This window comes from Enhydra lutris, unplaced genomic scaffold, assembly GCF_002288905.1.
Source record: "Enhydra lutris kenyoni isolate GAN:26980312 unplaced genomic scaffold, ASM228890v2 scaffoldscaffold20, whole genome shotgun sequence".
Taxonomy (NCBI): domain Eukaryota; kingdom Metazoa; phylum Chordata; class Mammalia; order Carnivora; family Mustelidae; genus Enhydra; species Enhydra lutris.
In genome coordinates, this window is record NW_019154104.1 from 24,352,195 (window position 1) to 24,366,678 (window position 14,484).

A 14,484-nucleotide genomic window follows, 5' to 3' on the forward strand; every position below is an offset into this window, starting at 1 on the left:
CCCCGTTCACTCTTCAGCTGAGCTTGCTAAGAGGTCCGAACCCCAGACTCATCCTGGGGGGCTCTGGAATCAGGCAATGAATCCTAGCTGCTGCTACTCCAGGCTCCATCCCTCTAATGCCAGACCAGCCCCAGCGCTGCTTTGCCCTCCAACTGGATGCCTGGCTGAACCCTGAACTCCCAGGGGACCCTGTGGGGGCTATGACTTTGTAGCTCACATACTAAAGACCCAAGGCTAAGGGCTCACCAAGCAGAACTAGCAGTGCTAGTTTCTGCAGAGCCCCAGAGGGGAGTATCCCTGTCCTCATTTCAGGAACACAGAAACAGAGGCTCAGAGGAGCTCCATGTCTTTCCCAAAGACACTTTGTTACTAAGATTTGAACCCAGGTCTCTCTCACTCTAAAGCCCAGGTACTTGCCTTGTTTCACAGCTTCCCCAAATTATCCACCAACAGCCAGCAGAACTGAGGGAGTGTTTATTAAATCACAAAGCCCCCTTTCTTCCTCTCTGGGGAGAGAAGATCACAGCCAGCCAAGTGGGTGGGGCTGGGACATCTAAGCCCAGAGAAACTGGACCCTGCAGGGAGGGGGCTGAGGGAGGACAGGGTGGGGGTTGGGGCGCACAAGATCCCCAGAACCAGGAGCACTGCCTGTTCGGATGGTGGTCTTGGGAGTTTATGAAGTTGTGGGGTAAGATTAGGAGGTTCTGGGATCCCGATTTCAGGCAGATGAAACATTTTCAGCCTCAGGCTGAATCTGGAGCCTGCAGCGAGCTGAAACACCCCCTTATTGCCCAGTAGGGTTAACAATCTTTCCCAAGAAGATTATGGTGGACACGACGCTATCCCTAATACAGACCAGAAAGGGTCTGTTCAGCTTGACGGAGACCGGCGTCTCCATGGGCAGCGTCTGTGCTCCGGAGCTGGCCGCCCCCTCTGTGCCCTTCTCGTCCATCTTCAGCACCGCCTTGTGCACCGCCTGCGGAAATCAGGATCAAGGTCAGGGTCGCCGAGCCACTCTGGGCCACGCACAGTGAGAGACCCTGAGAAGGAGAGGCCTCAGCCAGGGTGGCCCAGCAGAGTGGTAACCCGGCTGGTGCTGGCCGCCCCAGACTCCTGGATCTTCTGCTGCATCGCCAGAAGGACGCAGGACAAGCAGAGGCAGTGTGAGGGGAGCCATGAGGCGGGGGGAGCATCGGCTGCAGCAGGGGGGATGGAGTGGGGGTCGCTATCCTTCTGTGAATGACAGGGAAGTGCTGAGAGGTATAATGGCAGAAATGGTTTGCAGAAAGTTAGCTAGGTGGAAGGGACAGGGTGATGTCCCCACCAGGAAGCCCCCAGTCCTGTACACACTCCTCTTAGCTTCCTGGGGGATGACAAGGAAGGGACCAAATCGGGGGGGGGGGCGGTGGGCATCAGAGATGACTGAGACCCCAGATCCACCCCAGGGCACCCACATCTGGGACGTGGAGATCCACCCTGCTTTTCTGCTCATACTGACGCATTTCATTCCATTCTACAAAATCCTAGCAATTTTACTAGTGGGCAGCCAGCAGCCGTGGACACACGGAATCACAGCCATGCACACACCTAACTGCGGAAAAGAGAGGAGCCATGGAACTGAGTAAAAGACCCAGGAAAGGGGGAGTTGGCTCTGATGATCTATGGAAGGTCTAAGTGAAAAGGAAGAAAATTCTGTCTTTCTTCTTCTGGCCTCTTCCCTCCGGCTGTGCTGCTCCCCCTGCTGGAAGATACTCCCCACACCGGTCTCTGCTCCTTGCAAATCTCACCCCCAATGTCCTTTTAACCTAAAAGTCGGGCCTCCAGGTGAAATGCAGGATGGACCGTTAAATTTCAATGTCAGGTAAACGATGAGTATCTTCAGTGTAAGTCTCTTCTAGGCAATATTTTGGACTAAAGAAATTGGTCACTTACCTGAAATGTGAATTTAATGGGGTGTCCTGTATTATAGCTGCTCAGCCTGGGGACCCTACCCCCCACCGTCCTCTCTGCCCGTATCAGGCAGGTGCTCTGCCTTGCTGGGAACCACAGGGCCCGTAGCTTGTTCGTCTCTTGGTCAAGCACATGTTTTCAGCTTACTCCCAACCAGCCCGTGAGGCCCTGGGTCAGACCTACACCGGCTCTCGGCCTGATAAATGTGCCAGGCCTTGATCACTGGTTTGTTGCCCAGAACTGACCTCTAACATAGAACTAGGAACTTGATATTTCCAACTTTAAAGAATGGAAACATGAGGCTTGGGAAAGCAACATGATTGTCCCAGGATGACAAGGTTGGTTAGGGACAGAGCTGGATCAGTGCCTGGCCTGACCAGTGGTACAAGACCCGGCTGGTTCAGCTGCTGGGACAGTGGCTCCAGCCCAGGCTTGTGCGAAGGCTCCATGGGGGGAGGGGGGGCATCCAGGCCAGGCAGGCTTACCTCACCCACTTTCAGGCTCCGATGAGGGGAGATCCGGGTGAGGTCACCATGCTCCTCAAAGATTTTGGTGATACCCAGGTGGGAGAGTGTCCTCTTCAGGTCATAGTTACCAGTGATGGAGAACCTGGGCAGGGACACGTCTACGACCCTGGGGAGATGGGAGGGACAGGTAAGAAGCAGGGTCTCCTTGTTTCCCGGTCAGGCTGCAGGGGAAGTGATGAATGGGACATTGGTCTTCCCAGCCCTGGAGGTCTCAGACCCTCTCTTTGTCCCCACAAAAAGGAGGGACTCGGTCCCTGGAACCCTGGCTTCAGAACACTTATGCTCTCTGAACTGTGTCCCTTCTTCCTGGCATCCCCGCCCCAAAGACATCACCCACAGAAATGCCCTCAAGTCCCCACTGTTTCGGGGCCCCTGTGGCTGCAGACATGGAGATGTCACCCCCCTGACAGTCCTGGCCTTGGCCAAGCCCTGAGCCTGTCCTGACCCAGCAGGCTGGATGCCGGAGACACCTAGGGCCTGGGAGCTGAAGCCAGGGAAACTGAGCTCAAACTCATTCTGACTCTCACGAACTCTGTGACCTGGAGCAAAAAATCTCATCTCCCCCAAACCACTTGCGGAGATGATGGCGCGAGTCCCAGCAGGCGGGGCCATGAGAGTGTGAAGCAAATGCACACGGGTGCTCAGGAGTCCCTGACCAGCAGGTGTTTCTCCTTCCATCCTTGAATTATCTTCTGTGGGTGAGACCCGATGGGCCTCCCTGCTTGGGGGCTGGGATCAGCAGTCCTGGGACACCTGTGGGCCCCACGTTCCTGTCCCCCAGCCCTGAGCCCTGTTTCTTCTTGCCTACCCAGGACCTCGCCCCTGCCTGCATTCCTTTCTCTTCTGCACCATCCATCACAAACGGTGTCTGCCTGATCACCTTCAGGACAGACCATGTTCTCTGTTAACTGATACCCTACAAAACAGGAGCAAACACATCTCCGCTGGCCCCAAGCCAACTCTCCAGCTTCCAGCCCATTCCTTTTCTTCCTTTCATAGCAGAAAGGAGTTGTCTCTGTCAGCGATCTCCACTTCCTCCCACGACTGCCGAAGCCTACTCCACTTGGGTCTTTGCCCTCAACCTTCCACTTTCCAGGGTCACAGCTAAGCTCTGCTCACTTGACTCAAGAGACAGCTCTCAGAGAAAGGTTCCCCTTTTTCCACCTTGAAGCATTCCAACCCAAGTCCGCCTTCCCCTCCTTCACCGGGCACTCCTTCACTTACCCTTTCTAGAACCATCTCCTCGTGTACCTGTACTGTCTGTGATGGTCCAAGCCTCACCCTTCTGTCCTCTCCTCTTCTGTCTTTCCTCCCACCAGAGAAAACTCATACAGTGTCATGGCTTTAAATACCGGCCCTGGGCCCAATGACTCCCAGACTTACTTTTCCACTCATTCATTTGTTCAACAAATTAAGTGCCTCCTCTGTACAAATCAGATGCTTAGATGCATGTGTGAACAGAAGAGGCAAAACCTGTGCCCTTGGGTGCGTGCTCTAGCAAGGAAGACAGACAAGAAGGTCCGTATGATGAAAAGCATCCCATAATCATCGGTGCATAAACTGGGAGTCTGTGTATAAGCAGACAGGGCATGCAGCGGAGAAAAATACAGATCAGCTTTGGGGAATCAGCAACGCTGGGGCACAGGAAGATTTGAGAAGCTCTGAAGAAGGCAAAGGCATCAGGCAAGCTGGGTCATTTCTTCTCAGTGAAACGAGCTGCCAAGGAGACTGGCAGTTTCCAGGCTTTGCCCTACAGTTTCCGAGTTCACAGAAGTATCTTGGGGAATGAGGGTTATGGGAGGTGAAGGAAGAGTGGGATCCATGCCCTCCACCCCCAGTTTACCCAGAAGTCCTGGCTTCATGTCATGTGGGTTCCATAAGGTCACATTTCCTTTAGTATTCAAATTATGATGAACTGAGACCCTACAGTTGGATTGGGGGACTCAGCATCCTCATCTCCAAGTTATTCCTGCCAATTTCCTATGGGGTGCAGCTCTGGGGCTAGCAAGTGGGGCTTCACGTTGTCTGTGCCAAGCCCCTCTGCAGCCCTCGGGGCTGAGCTACCGCCAGACTGGGTTTGTAGCGGGGAGGATCAGGGGATGATGACCTCCCACTTAGCCTGCTGCTTCTCCCCATTCCCCCAGCACAGCGACTTTATCTGAAGCATTCAGAAATCGAATTTCTCTTTTATGGAGCTTTTGGGCCAATTGAGATATCCGAGATGGTTCTGCTGTTCCTCTGAGGGTGTGTTTTGATGGCAGAGTACCCATGTCAGCCTAGCTCCATCCTAGCATCCGATCTACCTCCCCTATAACCCTCCCCGGCTCCTGACAGTGTGTCAGCCAGGGTGGAGGCTCTCGGTAAAGTCTTGTTGGGTGGAGGACAGGGATGAGGGCGAGGTGGACGAAAGAGAGTGCAGAAGAGGGAGGAGGTCACCCTGACACTGCTTCTACCCAAGTTGACACTGCCAAGTCCCCAGCCCTGACCCTTCTCAAGACAATCGACTGGTAAGCAAGTGCCTGAGAAGAATTTTGTTGGCTCATCTTAAATCTGTTTCACTTAAAGTATTGATTCACTTTCGTCCTTCAACTATTATTAGTAAAACTTATTTGGGACACGCTTTGCTGGTTTTGTTTTGACATTAGAGTTGAAACATGATTCTGTGTACAATAAACAACTCCCTCTGACAGCCCGTGTTTGTCCTTGTGGTTCCTCTCTGTCTGGGATTCCATCGCTGCTCTTCCATCAACACACACCACTGTTCAACCTTGAAGACTGAGCTCTGATGCGACCTGTTCCTGGAGCTCCCTCTGCCACCACCACTGAGCGCCGTGGTTCTGGTCTGTCCACTCCACTTTCGTGACACATGTGTCTCCCTCTAACAGCAAGTGTTTCACTATATGCCTGTGACTTGTTTTCTGGTCTACCTCCTACCAAAATGCAAGTTCATTACGGAGCCCAGAATAGGACATGGTGATGGGGTCAGAGCTCAATAAATCCCGGCCAGAAGAAGCAAAGAGTGGAAGGGAAGGCAGGAAGACAGAAGAAGCTGCCTATGCCAGACACCCTTGTACCTCCGCGTGACTAATTTCTTCCATCTGTCAAGAGTGTCCCTCTTCAAGGCTGCCTCCACGTTCTTCATTTTGCCCTCGTCAGGAAGGATGAAGGTGGCAGTGATGGTGCCCTGGTAGGGCATTTCCAGGATGGTGCAGGACAGCTGTTTATCGTAGCCTGTCTCATACATGCCCCCATGAAACATCATGGGCACTTTCACTCGCTCGTTTCCATCCAGAATGAAGTCTTCCTCTTTAGTTGCTTTTGGATCAAATTCCTGCTGCCACCTGGCTTAGGATTGAAGAAGGACAAAGTGGTATAAGTGTCCTGAAAGGGAAGAGCTGACTGGGCCCAGCTAACCACTGGTCTCTGTCCACATGGATTCAAGGAGGGCATTTGGATACTCTGGGATGTGAGGGCAGGTCTCCAGGAATCCTTGCTCTTTGTGCCGTGCCCTGGAAACTCCTGGTAAGATGGTCATGGGTCTGATTGTTAGTTCCCAAAGAATCCACAACCAGGATTGCTAAACTGAGAGGGGACCCGTGGACTGCCTGAAGCCCAGCTGCTCCTGAGGCTGAGTGAGCCTGTGGACTGGGTTCCAGCAGAAGGGCCTGGGTAATACTTAGTGGGAGTTATTTGGGTCTGGTGTGAGTGAAAAAAACTCTATTCTAAAGTTAGTCCTGGAGTAGCTGCTCTCATGTAAGAATGAGAAAACCAAAGGAATAGGCTGCCCTTGGGAACCCACTGAAGAGCAGCAAACACTCAAAGCTGGGTGTTTAGACTCTTCCTTTTTGACCCTGAGAACTCTTTGATGCCATTGGACATAAATTCTGACCTGGGTCTTTTCACACCTGCCAACCTCAGAGACCCCAGTAGGGGGACTTGAGGGCCAAGTCCCTGAACTCAACTCTGGTTTCACTGTTCTAGAAGGATGACTTTAGATGAGTGTCTTAACCTCTCTGGACTTCAGTGCCCTTGTCTGAAGAATGAAGATTTTGATGGGTACTTCATATGCTTTGTGTCTGAGTGGGAAAGGCAGCACAGCTCAGTGATCTTGTACAGTGAGTGTTGAGTGCATGCTAGTCATCAACAGCACCACTGTTGCCATTGCTTTTACAATCTAGGTGATGCAGCAACTTTGGAAATTTCCGGGTTCTCCTCTCTCCCTCTGCTCTTTTCCTCTATGTCATCAGTCTTGCTGGATTTGGGGAAGCTGAACTTCCATATTCAGGACCATGTCCCTGACAGCCCAGCAGTGATCTTGCCTGACCTGAGGGCTGTTGGCCTCTGATTCTCACCCATGATGGCCAACCTTTGTGTGTGCATGGGGCAGGAGAGTGGGTGTGTGTGGTCGGGCAAGGGGGTGGAGGGAGGGATAAAGCTTGGATTTGGGAATATTTTTCCATTTCCTTTTTTAGTCTCACACCCTCAGACTTGGGGAATCTATGGAATGTGGCAAGACCTCTGCATCCACCAAAGTGAACATCATCACCATCATCAACACCATCACCATCCTAGGTATCTACTTGGAGTAACATAAAGTGCACAGCCTATGGGTCAAGAGAAGCGAGTTCTAGTCCTGGCTTTGCAACTCTAAGTCTTTCCATGTTTAAGAAATGGGAACTTTCCTCATTTAAGAAATGGGAAAAAAATGTCATTCCAACCTCTACAACCAGTGCTGTGTTAGGATAATCAGTAATAATGAAAATGCACGTAGGAAGAATAATGGAGACTTCCCCAAATTCATTTCTCATGCATTTTTACTTTGAGTACCAACTGTCCTATGAGTTGCATATAAAGGCACTCATTTTACATGGGACAGGTAGGGTTCTGAAAGATTAATTACATATGAATTCAAGGTCACAGAGCAAGCCTATGGCCAACCAGATCTTTAATCCAAGTCTACTAGAAATCCTGTCCTTTCCATACCAATATGCCCCAAGCCTTACCTCGAAAGAAAATACAATTTGTAAGAAGCATCACAGTGCCAGGGGCTATATTCTTGATCAGGTTATTGATTTTCCCCTGGGTTTTCTGACTGACATAGTCATTGATCTGCTTCCGAGTGTCTCCCAAGTTCTGGAAGTTGGTGGGGACAGTGTCTGCATTGTACAGGTTCTTGACCTCTGCCAAAAACTGCTTCTGTGGATGCAGCTTCTGGTCAATGAACAAGGTGTTTTTAAGGTTCAGTTCAAGGTCCTTGCTCCCCTGGTTCATCCTGTAGATGAGGTAATGAAAGCCCTCATGAAGGTCTTTCTCTGGCATATTCCTGAAGCTGAAGCCTCTCTTGATCTCATCCAGGGTGGAGTCCTGGGCACCCAAAGACAGCATGGAGAAGGCTGCAGAGATGCTCAAGGGGGAGAAGAAGATGTTCTTGTTGGGGCTATTGGAGGCCAACTTCCTATAAAGGTTGCAACTGAAGTCTGTGTTTCTCTTTGTGAGCTCCTCGGCTGCCCTCCTTCCCTTCCATGACTGGATCTGGCTTGCAGGTCCACGATACTTAGGAGTGAAGTCGGACTTCAGAAGACCTTCCACAGTGAGAAGGCCAGCCAAAAGTAGGCCCAGGCCCAGCATGGGGTTCATTTTCCTTAGAGATTGTCCTGTTGAGTAGTAGACTTGAGGTTAGCAGAGAAAAGAACAAAACAACCCCACTGCCCCATATTATCTATAAGGAAGACTAGATGAAGGCAGCAATACAGTGACTAGCATGTGATATACATAGTGATTTCTAGATTCTTTGGCACCCATCTTAGCATTTATGCTTTGCAATCACCATGGCAATTAGAAATGGCTGTTCCTGTTTCATTGAGAGGGCTGGGTGTAGAAGATAGCTCTTGATTTTGTACTCCTCTCCCCCGTCTTATGGTAACAGCATCTCAATTCCTTTGACCAACTGCTGCCTCCACCCCATTGGATCATAGTAAGACTACCCCATAGCATGGGCATGTGACTGGGGCTAGGCCACCAGAATAATCCATCCAATGCCACACTGATTGGTTAAGGAATGAGAGTGACTAGAATCAGATCAGTCAGAGTCTTTCCCTGAGAATGCACAGGACTCTTAACTCTGGAGTGTATGGCTTAATGATATAGTCCTAGAACCAAATGTGGTTATGGCTCCCATATACTGAAGGACAGAAGAGAGAGAAAGATGGAAAGAGAGAAACGGGGAGACAAACTTGGTGACATCTTTGGAATTCCTGGATCAAACTTTACCTGAAGCTCACACATTTCTGTTTCTCCAAGTCATAAGAATCAATACATTTGCCTTTTGGGGTTGGCTGGTTTGAGTTGGATTATTTCCTTACAACTAAAAGAATCCTGACTAATTTGTAGAAATAAAGCCCTTTGTACAGAAAGAACCCAGGTCTCTAATAAACCTCTTTCCCTACACATTTTCCAAGAAAGAGAGGCAGTGTTGTAGAGAGGAAAAGCCAAATCTTCTGGCTCTAGGATTGCTGCTCCTTTTGCCACTTCTCAGCTCAGCCTCTCCCAACAAAACTGAGGTTTTTTTTGGGGGGGGGGGAACAAAAGTTTCATTTTTTTTTGTTTTCCCTTCATTTCTAGCCCTAAGGATATAGAGAGCTGCCAAAATTATGATATTCTAAAAAATCATTTTTTTAAAATTCATTTCTCTAGTTGGGCATGGCACAGTCAATGATTTTTACACCAATTTCTGTGTCAAATGAAAGCAGATTTCTTTGCTTGATCCTTTGCTATCCCTATGTATTCTCCTGTAATTTACGTCTCTGTTTACCTGCAATCCATGGGAAACAGTGCAATCTCAACAGTAAAGGCTGTTTGTGATTGCCTTAGATTGGGGTCCTGAGAAACAGAGCTCGCAATGAGGATTCTAGCATTGCCTGTATGGGACAAGCTCCTCAGGAAGTGAGGAAAGCAGAACAAAAAGGGAAGGAACTGAGCAAGGTTGTGACTCCACATAATATGGAGACTTGGCCTGATCTGCAGATGAGGGCCCTGGAGCATCAGCCACAGAGCAGCACTGACCTTGTGAGACCAGGGCGCAGGCCTGTTGGACAGCGCTCAGGCACTATGGTCAGACGCCCAGGAGACAAGGGCTCGGGTAGAACTTCTGGGGTCAATTAGCTCCTACCCAGCAAAGGCAGTTTTCTGGATTGGGGAGGGAAGCTGTGAGCTTTTAGCAACTAACCCTCACACCCCTGCCAGCATGGGGGAAATGGGCCCACCACCAACAGGGTCCACGCAGCTAAATCCCTGGGGCCCGACATGGAGGAGGCTCTTTCCAGTTGACTGAATGAGAGAATGAATGAATACCGGCATGGGACCCATGCCTGGCTTGCCCCAAATCCCCAAGTTCTTTGTGCCCTCAAACCCTTTATGCCAGATCCTGTGGACACAGCCCTCAGCACAGCGGACAGGGTCTGCAGACTCTGACCCAGGGTCTGAGAATTCTCGTGGAGCCTACCTGTTGCTTCCATCTTCTTAATGGACCTTTATTTCTCTAGGAGCCTCGATCTCCTCAAAAAGCCCATGTGGCTCAGGGCCAGGACCCCCGCCCCAGCTCCCAGGGGGTGGTCCAAGAGCTGGGCCCAGTCCTACTAGGTCATAGTGAGGTTCAGCCCTGAGAGAGGTTCAGGGAGGGGCACATAACTTTAGTGTTCCAAGGAAGGTGAATTTCGGGGCTCTTTGCTGGCATATGGGGGTGCTGCCCTCTCTCTTTCTCTGGCTGTCCCTGGCAGGAAGGTATGGATGCAGGCAGGGTTTTGCAGAGAAACTGGATCTAGGGCCACAGAGTAGGTGAACCCAGAGCACACCCGGCCCCTAGACTTCCGGTGGTGCTAGTGTGAATTACACTGTCAGCTACTGGAGGCCAAAATCATCCTAACAAATACACGTGCATATAAAAAAAATCTCAGGACTACCAAGCAGGGAGGACTCCGGGCTCTCATCCCACACACCTCTCTGCTGTGTGACACCGGAAAAGGACGCCCCCTCTCTGAGCTCAGGTGATCTCTCAGCACCTTCCACTCCTAATGACATAGATTCTAGCAAAAACTAAACATAGCTGGTGATGGACAAGAGCTCTGGGGGCTGTGTGAAGATAGGTTATAGAAGACGAGGTTGTGAAGCCCCTGAGGATGTTTCAGATAAAGGAAGAAAATTAAAAATGGAAAGGATTTGCTCTCACAGGTTACCGGGCTGGACTGTTTACAGAGTCAGCCTGGTTTAAAAATAGAAACTCTACTTGTTGGGATGAGCCCTGGGTGTTGTACAGAAGTGATGAATCACTAAATCTTACTCCTGAAACCAATACAACGCTCTATGATAACTAGCTAGACTTTAAATAAAAATTTGGAAAAAGAGAAAGAAAAGTAGAAGCTTCTTGTATTCAGAGTAGATCGCTACCTGCACGCGAGCTAATTCCTGACACTGGGGAGTGGAGAAGTTAGCTACCTCCATTGAGGAGCGGAGAGAACATCCCCAGCAGTAGGTTCCCCACCAGCTAGGTGAGACGCAAAGCCTTTGGACAACCTTCTGGGAGTGGTGTGTGTGTCCGGGCACAGGGTCAGAACTTGGAGCAGAGGAGGGAAGCTGCTGGAAGCTTTAGGCGCGCGCGCGCGCACACACACACACACACACACACACACACACACACACACACATTTTATAGTGATGCCCCATCAGTGGCCCCTAAAAGTGTTTTCCACTTCTCCAAGTTTTTGGAACAAGCACTGATTATGGAATTAAAAGTCTGGATATTGGTCCTCTCCTGCTTGTGTGTCTGTGAGGTGGCCCAGAAGAAGTCTATTAAGCCTTCCAAGCCTCAGTGTCTTCATCTGCCCCATGGAGTTCCAATGGTCTAGCCTTTCTTCCTCCAAGCAGCCCACTGGCCCCATTTCTGGGCCTCTCCACCCATCATCACAGGCTCTAAACTCAATTCAAACCTGTCAGATGTGTACCAGCCCCAGATACCTGAGGAGGTTAACTTTTATTCCGTTCATTAAAATAGCAGAGCAACTGGTTATTTCCCAATAAATTGATAGGCTGCCCACGTTGAGCAATTCTTTGTTGGTTTTTAGTTTGGAGGGTGCACGCGCACATGTGTGTGTGGTTTTGTGTGTGTGTGTGTGTGTGTGTGTGTGTGTGTGGTTGTGATCTTAATAAGATAAATAAACACAATCAGGAAGAAAAAGGATAAGACAGAACCTGAGCCTGGTGGGGGCCACATGGGGCGGTAAAGCTACCACCTGCCTTGCCACTCCTCTCTGACTCTCCTGCTCCCACATTCCCTTTCCATTTGGGGTATCAATTCCTTCCTCTTACGAACAGATGAAGTAGCATGGTCCTCCTGAAGACAGATCCAAGCCAGGCGAGGAGCCCTCTGAGCGAGCAGCCCAGGTGCCCTGCGTCTGCCCTCGGAGGGGGTCCCCGGGGAGGATCTCTGCTTTTGCCTCCCACGCTGTCCCAGGGGGCTTTGTAATGGGAGATCAAAGAGACTGAGGCATGGGGAGAGAGGGATAGGATAGCGCTTTCAACACGAATGCCAGGAGTCCGTTCGTCCTTATTCTCCCTGGTAGTTTGGAGAAACAAGAGCAGCAAATGGGGCACACACAGGAATCAGAATCACTCCGTGCATGGTGTTTGGGGCTCCACGCTCCTGCCGGGGAGGGAAAAGCTTATGCAGTGTCCGCCCTCAAGTTAGTAAGACTAAAAAGCTTAGGGTGCCCTGGACAAGCTCCCCTCCCTAGGGGCTGGATCCGTAATGAGTGACTGCCAGACACAGTGCCCCTCGCTCAGTGAGGGGTCTCTCCCTGCACAGGCTGGACAGCGGTGCCCTGCCCTGAGAAGCTCCAGGCCCTCTGAGACCCCAGTTTCCCTCCAGTTCTTTCCAGAGCTCTCCATGGAGGTCACAGCCCTTGCATAAACTCAGTGCCCACCCTTGGACTGCAGGGTCCGAGGGCCCCTTCCTAAAGATGTACCTTGGCATCCGCAAAAGACCAGCACCGAAGCCCTGGTCTTGTGGACATATCCCAGCTATGCACAGGGGTCCGCCTATTTTAAGGGATGGATATTGTTTTAAGGGGGGATTGCGCTAGACATATTAGACGTTATTTTTTGGAAACAGGTTTAGAATGAAGTGGTGCTAAGAAGTGGTCCCCTGCAGGACATGAGAGGAGAAGACCTGGGAACAAACTCCAATGGGGATTGCAATAGACTTCGTCCTCCTTTCTGGGAAACAAAGAGGGTGGGGTATGAGTCCATCGTCTTACCCCTACATTTGCCCTGGAGATTTCTGCCTTCATTCTTTTAAAAAATATTTGAAGCTTTCACGAGGGGCCTGCCCACAGTCTTCCCTGGAGCCCACATCTGGAGCTCTTTCTCCTGAGAGGCAGTGTCCCCAGCCAGACCCACAGACTTCTCCAAATCCTCAAGCACTTTCCACGTCTTTATATGGCCCATTCCTCCTGCCTTCAGTGACCTCATTCCAGGATGAGGGAGTGCATGGTTTGGGAAGGCTGAGCCATTGTCAAGTTTGGGGCCACTCATGCCATAAAGGGGAAAGGAAGACCCAGCAGACAAGGGAGCTCTCTGAGGTCACGCTGCGCATTTTGATGGATCAGAGTGGAAATCAGCTCAATTAAGGCAATTCTACAACCGCATGTGGGACTGGCTTCTCCGCCTTCCTTTCTTCCCCCAAATCATGAGTTGGTAGCTATAGCTTCTCACCAAGGTTAGAGATAAACACAAACAAACAGCTCATAGACAAGGATGAGCATAGCCTGAGCCCCAGGGCAGGGGCAGACCTGAATGGGAAGGACCTCCTTTTTCTCCTGGGACAACCCCCATTCCACTCCCACCAAGGATTTTCCTTTAGAAAAGCACTAGGTGGGCAAAATCCGTGAAAATGAATCAGGGTTCACCAAAATGCCCAGCACACTCTTCAAGAGGGGAGTTTCCCTGATTTGGAGATCCTCCAGAATTTCCTGAAAGACACCCACCCTGGGACTGAAGGTTATCCTCCCACAGCTTTGCATGGGTTAGACAAGAAAACCAACCAACCAACCAACCAACCAACCGACAAGACCGGATACTCACAGTACATTCAGGAGAAATCCACTGAGGCAGCCAATGGATCTGTTTTTCTTGCTTTATTATTTATACTTCCATAGCCTCTTGGTAAAGTAGACCAAAGGCCAATAAAATTAGCCGGCCTGAGTGGGCAGGTGATGGGGACTCTGGGAGCAATGGCCACACCACTTCCTCGGGGGCTTCTCCTCATCCCCGGAGGCAGCCCCGTGATATTTAGACCACGCCTGCTGGGCTGTGGCTTTTCTAATGAAGTCTATTTACAACTTTTGCAACGAGTGCATTTCCCAATCACTGTGGGTCTGGAACCTGAACTGTTCCACAGGTAGATTACTATTAAATAGCCAACCCAAGCACCACTGCTGTCATTGATGGGAAGAGGTTGATAGCTGGGTTTCTTGGGGGTCATTACCATTCTCCCCCATTTCTTTATTTTGCTATTTTTCCAGTCCTTTACAATAATCAGTTCCATTACTTCAGCTGGCACGGAGTCCTTTGGCGGGGTGCGGGGGGGAGAGAAACAATGAAATAATTTCTGTTGGGGATAAGCAAGACTCCAACACTCACATCAAAGTTTGCGATCATTCAAGAAAATGACACATTGCTTTCTGCCTGCCTGTTGCACTGGAGTAATGAGAAGATGGTTGGTTTCCCCTCCTGACTCTTCTGTGTTTTCCAATTTGGCTTTAAGGAACAGGTATTCCCTAAGAATGAACTTTTAAAAGATTTAAAATAAACTGGAATTCTTATCCTTCAAACCCTCTGATCCCAGGAGGGAAGAGTGATGAGCCCAATGAACCTGCTTATTTTTTTTTTTAAGGATTTTATTTTATTATTTTAAGAGAGAGAAAGAGAGAGAGAAAGAGAGAGGAAGAGAGAGAGA

At 50.2% G+C, this 14,484-nt stretch overlaps 1 protein-coding gene across 1 annotated transcript; it reads right to left on the bottom strand.

Moving 5' to 3' along the window:
* Nucleotides 1-683: 683 nt before the first annotated feature.
* LOC111148788 (serpin family A member 12) lies at nucleotides 684-13,821 on the bottom strand. Its single transcript, XM_022505600.1, has 5 exons — nucleotides 13,611-13,821; nucleotides 7,481-8,131; nucleotides 5,552-5,822; nucleotides 2,436-2,583; nucleotides 684-976 (listed from the first exon to the last, which is right to left on the bottom strand). Exons 2-5 carry the CDS (start codon nucleotides 8,112-8,114, stop codon nucleotides 785-787), a joined length of 1,245 nt encoding a protein of 414 aa, XP_022361308.1. The 5' UTR covers nucleotides 8,115-8,131; nucleotides 13,611-13,821; the 3' UTR covers nucleotides 684-784.
* Between the last annotated feature and the right edge of the window lie 663 nt (nucleotides 13,822-14,484).